The sequence below is a fragment of the Borostomias antarcticus genome (assembly GCF_949987555.1).
Source record: "Borostomias antarcticus genome assembly, chromosome: 1".
Classification (NCBI taxonomy): domain Eukaryota; kingdom Metazoa; phylum Chordata; class Actinopteri; order Stomiiformes; family Stomiidae; genus Borostomias; species Borostomias antarcticus.
In genome coordinates, this window is record NC_140234.1 from 36,509,240 (window position 1) to 36,524,223 (window position 14,984).

Here is a 14,984-nt window from a genome sequence, read left to right on the forward strand (position 1 = left end):
ATTGATGGGTTTCAGCTAGTTTCTTTCACCAGGCCATCAGGCTACTGAACAAAGGACACTGATGACCTGTAGCATACTGTTGCATAGACGGCACTAAGTACTGTATACTGATCACTTATAACACTTGCTGAGCACTGTTATTATTGGGTAATGAGCCTAGCACAATCATTACTATGAGTACTGATTACTTAAACACTGGACACTTGTGTCTGAACGCTACTATTACAATGTCACACATTGTATATTTGAGTAACGAGCCGAGTACAATCAATGCTAGAGTACTGAGTACTGTGTTTGAAACATTGCATATCATGGTGAGTGCTGCTACTACTATGTTGCACATGCGTGTATTAGTATTTGTGTAATCATTGCCATTGTAATTATTGTGTGTTATTATTATTATTAACATTGAGTGTAATTATTGCCATTGCCGCTGCAAGTCTCCATCAGGATAAAAAAAAAAAAAAAAGGATTTGATGAATATGTCAACAATAAAAACAGTAGGTTACATTCATTGCAGGTCAGATGACTATGGTTTGATACTTGCAGATAGAATTTGTGTTTGTGTTGAGAGGGAACAATCAATGTGAGCAGCTGATACAGCAGGCCTGCTCCTCATCTGAGCACAAGTCGGTCACTTCTGCAGGAAATATATCTTAAAACCCTACACCAATCACTAATTTTCAACATCAACACAAACTCAGTTATTGGGAGTTGAGTATTGTTGGGATTGGTGTGAGGGGGACGGGGACTTAGACTTACCGAATGTTAAACAAAAAAATTGGGATACACTTGGAGTTCTATTTGGCTATCTAGCTAATGTAATGCAATTGTTAGCTAACGTTACGATCACAACCAACGTCCGATTTCCTGTCAACTGCAAAGGTCATGTGATTTCCTGTCAATTGTGGAGGTGCCTCCTGCGCATGCTCACAAAAAACAACGGATTTCCTGTCAACTGCAGAGGTCACGTGATTTCCTGTCAACTGCGGAGGCGCCTCTTGCGCAGGTCGGCCATTTTGTCTGCAGCCAGGTACTCTTGATTCGGAGAGATAAACACTGCCTTATGTTTATTTATAAAGCCCTATGTGGCAAGCTCCCTATGTATCTGCCCTCACTCCTAAGTACTAATGATTCAAATAACCAAACACGCTCACAGTCACACATCAGACTGTTTATTCCCTGTGTGAATAGTGAATCAGGAAAGACTGCTTTCTCCTTCTACGCTCCGGATAAATGGATCAGGCTCCAGGACTCCCTAAAACTGGACCGGTTGATCTCCATAGAGTCATTTAGAGTTGTTCTAGATGATACTTTACATAGGGATTGCTCTTGCTTCTCTTAATGTCTTATTATATGTTTTGTAATTGTCTTGGTTTTTAGTTTTTTGTTGTTGTATTGTTTCAAAATGCACTGTAACAGGGTGTCCTTGTAAATGAGAGCTTGCTCTCAAAGGTTAAATTAAAAGCTGCATGACATTAATCATCCACCTCGATGCAGTGTTCTTTGAATTTAGATTTCCAGCATGAATATGGAAAGAGTTGTGAGGTGCAGAAATGTGTTGTCATTCTTGAGTAAATACTTTTGGATTCATCACAAACAAGAATCACAGGCAGAGATGTAGTTAGCTAACCGCCACACCGCAAAAACAGGGATGATTGCCACTGTTAGCTCTGATCCTGGGATGGGTTCTACCGCCGCCCCGCTTACCTCGGCATGTTTTGGGAGGGTTGTCACGGTGCATCTCAAGAGCAGCGCGTCCCTTTTGGTGAGGAACCGCCATGGACCGAGATGCCGGAGGTGGTCGTGGCCAAACAAGAGTACGGTCAGTTCCGCATGCCACAACTGACAGCATGCCCACTCTTGGACCACTACTACACCACTTGGCAGGAGAAATGTCTCAGTCTTAGCGGTCTCACCACTGATTGGGCAGTGTGACATGAATGACAAGGTTTATTGCCAAAACCTACATCCGTTGAGTCAGACTACTTGAAGCTTGACCCGTATACCCACTTGCGGCTTTAATTTATTCTTGAAATTAGCGAGCGAGTCATTTTTAAACTGTGTAACTTTTGCAATGTGAAATTTATCCCATGGGACCTTATTTCAGAAAAGAAAACATGTACACTAGTCAAAAGCGATAAACATATAATTACTCGATGTTGTTTGAATTATGCCATGACCATACACGTGATTTAAAGCATAGTCGCAGTTTGTCATAAAACTACAGTTACTCCAAACATAGTTTACAATTATCAAAAGAGGTGAAAATCATTATTAGATTGGCCATGTTGAGGGCTACAGGAATGCAAAAGGAGAGTTAGTCAGTTCTGTAAAAGTTGGCCCTAAATGGCCTCTGCGTTTATAAGAACTAACCTTTACCGTCCTTCTTCACAGGCCTTAGCTGTATCCCTTCTAGCCACGACCCTGCCACCCGTCGGGAATTCACGTTTGGAACACAGCCAACCTCGAAACTCCGCGATAGTTGATTCTCGCAGCATCCCAAAATCTCGTGGCTCTGTGAGTACCTTGAGTATGATAAAGACGTGGAAGTGATTGAAATTAACTTACATCTACTTACTCCGTTGTTTGACTGAAGCCAAAATCGGTGTTATTGTACCAGAAGGTCAGTGTTTATACTTATTGTAGCCAAATATTCATTCAGTTGTAAGTGATTTGCAATTGAAAATGACCATTTTAAACCAGGCCATATTGAATGCTAGCTAGCTAGCTAACTTTACCTTTGCTATTCAATGGTCGTGTTTAGCTATCAGCTAGCATCTAGCTTGCTAGCTTATCCAGGCCTTGTCCTATTTTGGCAAATATTTCCAATACAACCCTTAGCTGTAACTAGCTACATCCCTCCAGCATATGTAGTGGTAATGTATAAAACATGATACCGGCCAAATAATGTTGACCCAACGTTCATGGGGCTGGCTATCTTATCTAATGTTTCAACGACGGCGTTAGCTAGCTAGGCTAGCAGTACCGCCTTGCTACATGGCTCGGTTTATTTGCTGCGAAAGAACACAACCTAGAGTATTCTCGCTGGCACCGGTGCTAAAATACACACATACAACATAACGTTAGCCTTTTAGCTGTAAAATATGGGATTTCGTGCAAGTTACAGTTGCTTTTCCTCAAAGCTACTGGTGTATTTGTAAACACAGCTAAACGACTCCAGGAAATAGCCTGCGCCAGAGTAGCACGGCCAGCTAATGTTTGCTAGGTAAGTTAGACATTGTAGCTAATATTGTTTCACCTGTGTTCTACCAAAGAGACCGTCCAGAATGTCTGACAGTGAGGACAGCGACTTCTCTGACAACCAGAGTGAACGAAGCAGCGAAGCCGAGGAGGCGGAGGAGAATGAGGTAAGATGGGCGAACGTTAGTCAGCTACTGAGACAAGATAGCACTATCTACCAGTTGCGGCTGTTTGAAGGGCAGAGACGAAAAGAAAAAAAGGGCACCTACTGCAAGACATGGGGCCCCATCAGCGCGCAAAAAGCTATGATGCGTCATGTAAGATTCAAGATCATGTATAATAGTGAAATAGTCTTCATCCTTGATTCAGGGTGCATTCAGACCTAGCTTGTTACTCTGATACCGGGAGCATTTCTCCTGTAGATCGGGTCGTTTGAGCATATGTGAACACAGCAATCGCTTGCGGTTCTGGAACAAATCAACTGGGCTGAGAACACCTAGAGAGGGTGGTCTCAGCCCACTTGCAATCGCCCCGCAGGACGATTTGTTTGCAGTGAGAACGCACGTAACCACATTGAGAAACATCAAAATGTTAGCTAGATATTAGCCCATCGACCCCTCGCAAAAACACAGAAAATATTTGGTAATGCTAAGGCCATACTGGCGTCATATCACCCACTGTGGAAAGCCTGCCCTAGTGAGTTTGGGGAGACTATGGCCATTGCATCTCATTTTCTTGACTGGAATTTTTTTCTTTCCATTACAAGGTATTTGGTGTGGGTGTTTTCTCTCTTGGGCATCTAAGAGGTCCCTTCATAACACTACCCCTTTCCATTGGAAGGGCACCCATAGGGAAGGTCAAGTCTAGACCATTGTAAAGGCACCTTAGAGGGCACAGCATCACATTTTCTCCACTTGAAGGGCACTCATTAATGCCCCGTTCAGACGACACAATATTCACGATCATTCACGATGGTCACCATGTCAGATTAGGCGATCACAGTTCCATAAATTCTTGCCGTGGCCGGGGCACTGGCAACACTACATGAATGACCGCGACCAATCATCGTAAACATTCTTTCACGACCATGCGCGTCATTGCATGAGTTCAGGTCGTCTGGTCAAGAAATTGTTAGTCATGGAAGAAGCACTGTATCAGGGCTTGAGTTCTCCGGAACGGTGCCGGAATTCCGGCGCGGGAATATTCTGCTGCAGGAATATATTTTTCTCATGAATATTTTATCATATTTCCAGAGCAACAGTCATTTAACCAGTTGTTTTAAAGCAAAGCGAAGGGATAGTTCCAACTACCAATGGTATAATCACATTACTCAAGGTAACCAAGGAGTTCTAGCCAATCAGAGGCAGAGTAGGGCAGGCCTTAAACATGTTTTCCTAGTCTCTCATTCAGTCAGGTTAGACAACGCGCGCAACACTCGAGGAAGCTCCGAGTTGACATTAGCAAATATTCTCTATATAAAATCTCTGACGTTAGCTAGCAGCTAGCTCAGGAGGATGTATGCCAGGGCCCTGTACTATGAAACAGGATTACGAGGTAAGCGCGATAACTTCAGATTTAAGCCTGGTTTATCCGTACCACAAAGGTGGTTCACTTTTCACCATGCTATATCGCCACGGTAACTTATGCTGCCGACCTAACTTGCTCCGGGGCGGGTTCAATTCCAGATTATGGATCAAAACGTATGAAGCACTGCCCGCTGACCGATCAATTCACTTGGAAAAAGGGCATATGGATGTTAAAATTCTATATGGAACTTCAGTGTGCGAATTAAAAAATAATCTGCAGTGCGCGAACAGTGAGAGGTTCTTAAGAACACTTTTTACAAACCGACAAACCCTTTTTGGCTTTCCCCGATATCATATGAAAAATTGCAGAATGACAGCTGCTTGAGCCATATTTTGCCTTGTGCATTTACAGTCGTAGAACTAAGAAGTAGGCTACATTAATTAAATTGTGATAGCACCAATGCCTGACAATCAATGACGTTATAGGCCTACTGAAATAGGCTACTTTTTCCCCGTAGGCTTATAGCCTACTTCTCCACCTCGAGCTTCACTTTTTCCATCTTAATAGCCTGTTTTAGTTCCTCTTGTATAGAGACATCACATTGTCTACTCCAACCTGAAACTATTAAACTATAGCCTACATTTGCTTTATTAAAGCATCCACTGCCAGTCTAGGGGTAGCAGCTGAAAGAATAAGATATATTGATATAGGCTACAATTGCTTTACACGCCATAAGAATAGGCATGGCCCAATGATCTAGACTCGTGTTCATGTGGAGGATAATGATAAAACGTAGGCAGTATTTTTCCAGCTTTCCTTCCTGCCTTTGGCAGTAGCGACTGTGTTGCGCCAATAGTTCATATTTCTATAGTATTGCTCCTCTTGTGTGAAATGTGGTGGACGGAACTTGGTTATGCGTATTGTTTGCCTTGTCTATGGCCGTGTCCGAATACCCATTCTAAGGTATGTGACTGGTCATTTCGAGGTACCGGATGTCATTTCGAGGTACCGGATGTAATTAACTGTAATTTCAGAAGGTTGTCCCCGAAAATTGCGTATGTCATTTCTAGCACGAGCAAGCGCATGAACACCCGCCGAGCACATAATAGTGAGGTTATACCCACATCTTCCAGGAGTTTGTTGCTGATTGGCTCAATTTCACGGGAAGTAAACTTGTATTGTAACTTGTATTTGGTTGTATACAAAACATTAGCTAAATATCATTTAGCGAAGAAAATACAAGGTAGGACTTACACTTGAGTGATTCAACATTGTTTATTAGACAACAAGGAACCATTTAATCGAGGAATTTGGAAAATAAACAAAAAAATGCTTTTTTTATTCACGTTACATTGGGTACCTTTAACGAGTTGATAGCGACTGCCGTAGTACCGTTTATCCATGATTGCGGTTGTCCGGTTTACTCGAGCCAGCTAGCGCAAAGTTATCTTGGATATGTTGAATGAGCTTCGTAGTACGGGGCCCAGGTTTATTAAACAGACATGTATGGTAGGGCTGCACAATTAATCGTGAATTAATCGAAATCGCGATTATGACCTCCGCAATTAACTAATCGCAAAAGGCAGCTATTAATGTGATTAATAATATTACTTTGAATTTTTGATTTGAGTGTGCTAATACTACACGGACGAATCACAGGCGCTTATACTGTCTGACCAATCACATGCGTTCCCGCTGAGTGCGCTGTGCGCAGCAGTTTCACTGAGAAGACGGATAGCAGTAGGTCAAAACAAGTGTCACAAGAGCACCCGCAGCCGTGAGTAGTGAAAAAATGAGCGAAAACGAGGTCAGTGAGTTAGTAGCAAGAAAGGGATCAATGTCCGTGATTTGGGAGCATTTTGGTTATTATATATTAATATTATATATAACTAGAAAATACATTTCCTGGAAAAAATGTGAGGTGCGCTAGTTGCTGAAGCTGGTTAGTAACAACTACTGCCAATAATATTATAACTACTAACTCTTGTAAATACTGTAACTACTATAAACACTATTGATATTACTATTATAACTACAAATATAACTGTTAGCACTACCAATACTACTAAATACATTTCCATATAAATATAAAAAAGCTACTCCTTGTAATACCCTCAAATAGATTTGACATCTCATGACTCATTGTTTTAATAAGCTCAATAGCTCAAAAAAGGTATAAATATTAGTTTACATTCTGAATGTCATTCTGAATATGTATTTGAATATAAGAAAGGTAGGATGGTAGGACGGAAGTTAGTAGCCTAAGGAAGGTAGGAATACAAATGCTACCACAGTAGTTGTTGGAGGTGTTGGTATGGAAGTTGAGGTGAATGCTACTACTGTTGTTATAAAACGGATGCCTGTTGAGAGGATTACCCTACATTAACAGATCATCACTGCAGTGGTGTAAGGGTTAACAGTAGTATTAGGGTTAACAGTAACCTTACTGTGAGAGTTGAGGTATATAACAACTACTGCCAGTATTATAACTACTGTATATATAACTACTATAAACTCAATTGCTATTACTATTATAGCTACAAATATAACTGTTAGCACTACCAATAATAATAAATATAACTAAATATAAAAAAACGACTATAAACTACTATAAATAGCCTACCACAGTTAGTACTACTGGTACTAAAGTAGAAGAAGGATTATAAAATTCAAGTAGTGTTACAGTACAAATAGGGTTAGAATTCAAGTAGACTAATGAAGTTGCTGATGCAAGTTAACTTAAGAACTATGACGCCTATAACAGGATATTGAATAGATTTTCGATGACAAGCCACCAACATCTTTTTAGCAGTCACAGCTAAAGCAAGAATATGTGATCTGTCACCATAGCAACCACAGCGCAGCAGCACTGCTCTACAGCACCAAAGCACAGAATTCACTGACTCACTCGCCATACGTTTCAATGGGGAGCGCAGTTGCCGAACAAATCGTCATACAGTGAAAACTATAAGTCACACAGCTTAGATACTTACATTGTACGAATCAGCACAGTTGTGTGAACATTTCGATATATAATATGTGTGTGAGCTGTCAAAACTGTAGGAGTGCCAGCAGTTTACAAAATGTGAATATTTTCAAAGCAACTGCTGCCACCACTCTAAAAACATAAAGTTTCTGAACATTTCAAAAGCAGTTTCAAGCAGTTTCAATGGGACGAAAAATAGTTTTAAAAGTTCAATTTCTTAAAAACGATAAAAAATCTGAATGGATAGAGTTGAACCCCCTTCTGACGTCGTGCTCAGAGAGAGTGAGTGCTCTCTCCTCCCTTTCGTTCTTCTCTCCCTCGGGTGTGACGGCCGACCGGCCGTTGTTGTCAAAGCATAGAAAGCACAGACGTTGTTGAGGCTGTTCACGAGAGCAGCGTCTACACCTCCTGAGGAGGATGGAGATCCCTTATAGTCAGTCATGGTGTTTAATCTCTGCCACACACTTCTGAGGTCGCCTTGTTTGAATTTTAATTCCATCTTCTCACTGTATTCCCTCTTGGCTTCCTTCACTGCTCTCCTTACAGTATGTTGTATGCTGTTGCTTTATAATCGTCCATGTTGCCAGTCTCTAGGCCTAGTTTGTTGGCAGTGGTGCGCTTTTTAGGGCAGCGCTTGTTTTGTTGTTTAATCCAGGGTTTCTGGTTTGTGTAGGTTTTGATGGTTTGACTACATTCTTCTCTGTAGCCTTCCCAATTATTTCAATTACTTCCTCAGTGAGTGTGTTTATGTCCGTGTTGTCTTTTAGAAGTTGTTCAACAGTTGTGTTGGTAAACCTACACCATACTGCGTCATGCAGCGCAACCTGCATGCTGTTCTCTGAACGTTCCGTCCATCGACACGCCTCTCATCTCCAGACGTTCTTTGCATAGTTTGTTTATATATCCGGGCCATAATAAGATGGCGGAGCGATCACTGTTTCCTATGGATTCGGCTCTGCATGCCCCTTTGAGCGGAGTATAACAGAATCTACTTATGATTTAGGCTAGTTAGGCTAGACCTCTTGGTTGCACCTTAAACGGTGTTGATAGCTAGTTCTATGTGTTTGCTTCATATGTGACGTGACATATGTATGTAAATTTGTGTGTATACACTCGGTCTACCCTTCTAGGAGGAGACGGGCAGTCCGACCGGCAGTGACAAGGTAGCAGAGGAGGAAGGAGAGGACTTGGAGGATGAGGAGGAGTATGATGAGGAGGAGGAAGAGGATGATGACGATCGTCCCAGAAAGAAGCCCCGGCATGGAGGGTTCATCTTGGATGAAGCTGGTAAGACCTAAGTTATCTCCCAACACTGATACTTAGCCCTGTCTGAAAGCGGTGATTCTCTACTGATCATGGCGTCTGGGCTAAGATGCGGCCTAATTTGGGTCTAGAAAAGTAGCCTGCTTTGTCTGCTCTGTAAGTGTTATGTTAGAGTATACTTGCATACTTTCCTTTTCAGTTTTTTTTAGAAAGCGGAACTGATTCTGTACAATGTTTTTGCCCACCTCTTCTTTGGCGGTGACCAGACGTGGATGATGAGTATGAGGATGAAGACCCATGGGAGGAGGGAGCGGAGGACATCCTGGAGAAAGGTGAGCGTGGTAACATGCATGCTGCCTTGAAGCAGGATAGCTGAAACCTGAGGGGATCTTGTCCAGTTGCTAACGTAGGGAGGGCAGTTGTTGCCATTGATAAGCAGAGCAGACACAACCAAATAGTCCCATTTTAGCAGTTGCTGTCACAGGTTTTTGAGAAAAACAAACGTTGAAAGGGAGTTCTGGAAATATGACTGTCTAGGAGCATCATAACGATAGATAACCTGACATTTACACTCTGCTCCGGTTTTTATGAGGAATGGGTGGCAGTTTACTCTGTTAACGATGGATTACTTGAACAGGAATTTATCTAAAACTAAATTAGTAGTCAAAAGCCTTGGTTTCCATCAAAAGTACAAACTGCTGTTTAGCATTGTTCCAAAAATACGATTCGCAAAACGGCTGATTCGGCTCAACACGATGGAAGGATGGATGGATGGATGTTTGTGTCACTCCTCAACACACACACGTTACAATAGTATCAATAACAATGAAGGCATTGGCGTTATGAGACACCAAATAAGAATCTATAGAAAAAACTGTACATTATAGTACTGTAATTTAATTAAATGTATTTATTTAAAAAGGACAGCGTACAGTTAAAACATATACATTACGCATAGGCTACTATGACAACATATAATGCACTGTACCAGATTCTAGCTTCAAGCTTCTTTAATTTGCATCTGCAGTCCCCTTGGCAGGTCAGAGTACATAAAACACAACAAGCGATACAGAATAAAAACAACATGAGAACACAGAAAAAACAACATAACACAGATGTATGCTTGTCAGAGAGAGGACAGTCGCTCTCAATAAGTGCACGACTGACCAGCTTTTAAAAAAACAGTAAAAACATCACAATGTTACAATCAATTACAGACATAAACAGTAAGAGGAATTCATAGGCTCATGAAGGACTGTCTTCTGTTAAGGATGAGATGGCAGGCTTTGGCACATTTGTTGGTACAATGTTTACCACCTAAAATAGCACACAATTTATTTAAATAATCAAAATCATTAAAATTCACAAAAGTTTGAGAGGTTAAAAACAGTTTAGAACTAATGTCTAAATAGAGTTCACAGTGTAAGAGTACATGGGCTTCTGATTCAATAGAACCACTATTGCATACGGTACAGAAATGTCTATCAACTGGAGTGTTTGTGTACCTTCCCGTTACTATCGCCAGAAGTGCAACCCCACATCTGAATTTAGCAAAAACACTCCTATATTGTCTTGACAAGATACATTGAACATATGGCTCTGTTTCAAAGACACTCTTAAATAGGCAGGATGTGCGTAGTTTATTTCCCTCTTGTTTATTAATCCACAGGATCCATTTCTCTTCCTCTGACTTTGACAGAGCGGTATCAATAGACTAAGTCTGTGCGGGCCAGCTGGCACATATGCAAAGAACTAAAGAATGTTCTCACAGTGTACATAACATTTTTAACATTTGGCAACTGAGAAGCCCATTGAAAACCCCGTTTATAGAGTCGATTGTCAGGCATACTACAAAACCATCATTTGGGGTATATTTACCAACTCCCAAATAAAACCTACATGCCCGGTTATACACAGCATTGAGACAATAATAGCTTTTAAAGCCCCAGACCGCAGCTGTATATGTCAGGATTGGCAAAACCAGGGATTCAGACGGTTTAGTGTAGCATTTGAAAGGAAAACCACCCATAGATTTGCATTTAGCTATGATTACACCACCAGAGCTGTACTTGCATGCATTGCTAAATGCTTGACGGTAGGGATGCGTGATAAATATCGGACAGATAATTACCGGGCCGATATCAGGAAATATGACGTCATACAGATGAATCCGATAACGTTAAGAATAGCTCCGATAAAAAAAGACATTTGAAAAAATAAACCTCAATAAAAAAGCTCAGATAATAAAGTGGGATTGCGTAGCTTGTCAGTACTGTATTGTATGATCAGGAAGAGGTCTGTTTGATTTATTTCTTGGCTCTGCCCGGTTTGTCTGTACTATGATGTGGATGGATTGGGAAGAGGGAAGTTTATTTCTTTTGAGACAAATCAAGCGTTCCCTTTCTCCTGCCTGTGCCGTAAACGGCCTGTCGTAAACTTCCCCTGCAGAGAAGCTTGGTGTAAATAAACACTTTACTAAGGCTAATGTTTACATTTGCTATTCATTTGAAAGAGAGAGAGTTTTGTTTCCATTACTTTATAGAGTACAACAACCTAGCATCTGCACTGAATTGTTTATCTGCTAAGAGTGATTCACTAGTTCATTCACTGTTCAGGAAATACAGAGGACTCGGACCAGTTTATTTGAAGAAAATAAATATGTACAGAGACAGAACTGCTCTTGGTTTTTGTTTTGTTAGTAGCAAAAACTACAGGTGAATCTAAATTTTAAAAGGAATGAATATAGATATATTATCGGTCTTGAGAAACAGGAAGTTATCGGTATTGGCTCGAAAAAACTATTGTGCATCTCTACTTGACGGTTTTATTATAATCTAAGAATTCTGTCAGAATAAGACCCAGATATTTGTACTCTTTTGCCGTTTCCAGTGGAGAAGGGCCACAAGAAAAGCCGAACGTGGTTATAGGCATTGATGGATTTCTGAAATGCACTACTTATGTCTTATGTTTATGTCCAATTTCCATTTCTGACAGCAGCTATGAACAAGGTCGATCATCTCCTGTAGCTCCTCTTCAGTTTTAGCTATCAAAACAATATCTGCATATAAAAGTATAGATATGCTTTCAGTGTAAATATAGATATTTTTGCCCAAGGCCTTGATTGCAAGAGATAGATCATTTACATACATGGAGAATAAAATATGAGATAAAATACAGCCTTGTTTTACTACAATGTCAACTGGGAACCAATCTGTAAGGCATCCATTAACACGGAACACAGCATCTCACATTTTCTTACATTACAATAAGGCAGTTCAGTATAATATATATGACCATGTAGACCCAGTGCTGACAGTTCACCCCAAAGCATGTTCCTGTCCATGTGGTCGAATGCCTTTGAAAAATCTATGAAAGAGCATTTTTTTGCTTCTTCCTTGTGTCTATAAGTGTAGTTAACGTGGCAATGTGGTCCCAGCAGCTCCGTTTCTTTCTAAATCCATTTTGCTTGTCTGCTATAATATTTTTGGACTCAGCCCATTCAGAGATGCGATTGAACAGCATTCAAAACAGTTTATACAGCTGAAGTCAAAGTGATCCCTCGGTAGTTTAAAGGGATTATCTTGTCTTTTCCCACAGCTTTGGGGATGGGATTAATGATTAATGATGTATGACAGCACTGACTGGGTTCCTGCCCTGTTCTAATAATTCCTTTTCTTGTGCATGCCTCCTTCAGTTAACGGTAAATGAATTCCAGATTCTTCTGCTTTTTGTTTTCCTTGTATCCAATGCAATGGATTCATTTTCTCATATCCTGTCTGAACTCCATCCGCATCTCAGCGCTGTGTTGTCAATGTAACCCAAGGGAGCACAGAAGGCAATTACATTTTTGGCTTCTTCATCAGTACGGTCACATCTGTGTAAATCCTGAGAGATAAGAACACACTTTATATGACACAATAGCACATTTTTATGTAACACCCCCACATTGTTGTGTTTTTTGTTTTTAAATCTGTGTAATAACACATTAGGCTAATTAGAGTGGTAAAACATTGTATCGGTATATTATTTAGAAGTCATAACTAACTCTTAGGCCTACATTTGTGACTACAATGGAATAGGGCTGTGGAGTGTTTTCCATCAAGTGTTTACACAAGTGTTGGCCTGTTGCTATTTTAATGTTAGGGAATGAATTCTAGCAATGGCTAGTGCCAGTCTGTCTAAGGCTCTTGTCTTTGACAAGGTAAGTGCCTAGAGGGAACCAAATGTGACAATTTGCCTGAACTTGCTACCTGTTAGAAGAAAGCTAATCTGTCATGTTGGAATTGGCTGATATGATTTGTGCTTTTTCGTGGCACACCATCAACCAGTAATATCACAACATGATAATCCTCACAAGCACCCGTGTCTTCTTATTTCCCCAAGTCATGTCTTGTACCCTCCTTCATTAATATTGATCCTTTTTGATTTTCCCTCCATTCCTTGTTGATGTTTCCCGTGTCCTCTATACTGTTTGTTGTTGACAATGTTATTTGGCTTTTCTGTGTTTTGCTGCTGCTCCTCCTCTCCTCCCCAACCTTCTCTGGCGCTGAGTAGAGGAAGCAGAGGGTGAGTGTTCGATCATCACTGCCACAGCTGTACAAGGCACACATACATTTTACATCAGCTGATCAACTGTGAAACAATTTCTGCTCCTCAGAAAAAAATCATGATTCAAGGCAATTCCATTTTATCAGTGCAGGTTTATATTTATTTGATTTGGACCTTGCCGGATACCCAATACCACTTACCATGTAAAGTAATATGTACACAGACACACACACACACACCACGACCACCACCACCATGTGCTGACTGAACTTTGTGTCTCCTCTCCACCTTAGTGTCCAACATCGACCATGTGGTTCTGGACGAGGACAACTCCGGCTCCCGCCGGCTGCAGAACCTCTGGAAGTAGGTTCAGTGACCCGGCTCCTAAAACCAGTCCTGGTCTTGGCCCTGTTCCGAGTCCTGGACCAGGCCCAAACTTGGTATAGCCTAGTAGTCTTGATCAACGACGACTACTAGTGCTAACCTATTCACGCCATTGAGACCAGCCGAGTTGAGCTACGTTGCACCATGGTCTTGATGAACGATTACTGCTAGTGCTTATTTCGGAACAGCAGCCTACTGGAATTCTTGTTTTAGGAGTTGTTTTTTTCACACTTTCTCATCTGTCTTCCACAGAGATTCCAGAGAGGAGGCCTTGGGTGAATATTACATGAGGAAATATGCCAAGTCTTCAGGAGGAGAACAGTGAGTATCTGTAGCATGGTGTAACGTACATGTTGGTCTGTCAAAGTATCCAGCCAGTGTGAAATGGATCGGGCCAGAAAACCTAATATGTATATGTTGACTGAAACAATGTCCTGACTGAAACATTGTGTCTCTCTCTTCTCTCTCTCTCTCCCTCTCTCTCTCTCTCTCCTCTCTCTCCTTTTCCTCATTCCCTCTTTCTTTCCCTTTTTCTTTTTGTCCCTCTCTCCCTCTTACTCACTCTAGTGTCTCAGGTGGATCTGAGGAGCTTTCTGATGACATCACCCAGCAGCAGTTACTTCCTGGTGTCAAGTATGTATGAGAGCCACAAAGATGGCCAAATGAATTAGTAGTGGGCTAATAATAATAATAATAACACTACTAGTAGTACTACTACTAATAATAATAATACAATAATTACATAATAATTACACAGAACAATAATATAATAAGACAACCAATATTCATTTGTAAAATGCTGTCTTATCTATTTTGTCTGAAGGGACCCCAATCTGTGGACAGTCAAGTGTAAGGTAACGTTATGCACTTAATCTTTTCCTATACATTCGAAAGAGAAGGACTATCTCTCTCTCACGTACATGCACACACGTACACACACACGCACACACACAATACACAAGTAGTTTTTCCCATGTCACCTAACTGTGATGTCATTCCAGATTGGGGAAGAGAGAGCCACTGCCATTGCATTGATGAGAAAATTCATCGCTTACCAGTTCACCGACACGGT

General features: G+C 41.0%; 1 protein-coding gene across 1 annotated transcript in view; it reads left to right on the plus strand.

The window, feature by feature from the left end:
- Positions 1-2,523: 2,523 nt before the first annotated feature.
- supt5h (SPT5 homolog, DSIF elongation factor subunit) overlaps positions 2,524-14,984 on the plus strand; it is a 34,578-nt gene continuing 22,117 nt past the window's right edge. The window contains exons 1-9 of the mRNA XM_084440627.1: positions 2,524-2,626; positions 3,279-3,371; positions 8,848-9,004; positions 9,247-9,321; positions 13,822-13,891; positions 14,165-14,233; positions 14,480-14,545; positions 14,736-14,766; positions 14,914-14,982. Coding sequence (XP_084296753.1) covers positions 3,291-3,371; positions 8,848-9,004; positions 9,247-9,321; positions 13,822-13,891; positions 14,165-14,233; positions 14,480-14,545; positions 14,736-14,766; positions 14,914-14,982 — 618 coding nt within the window. The 5' untranslated portion in view covers positions 2,524-2,626; positions 3,279-3,290. The remainder of the gene's footprint in view (positions 2,627-3,278; positions 3,372-8,847; positions 9,005-9,246; positions 9,322-13,821; positions 13,892-14,164; positions 14,234-14,479; positions 14,546-14,735; positions 14,767-14,913; positions 14,983-14,984) is intronic.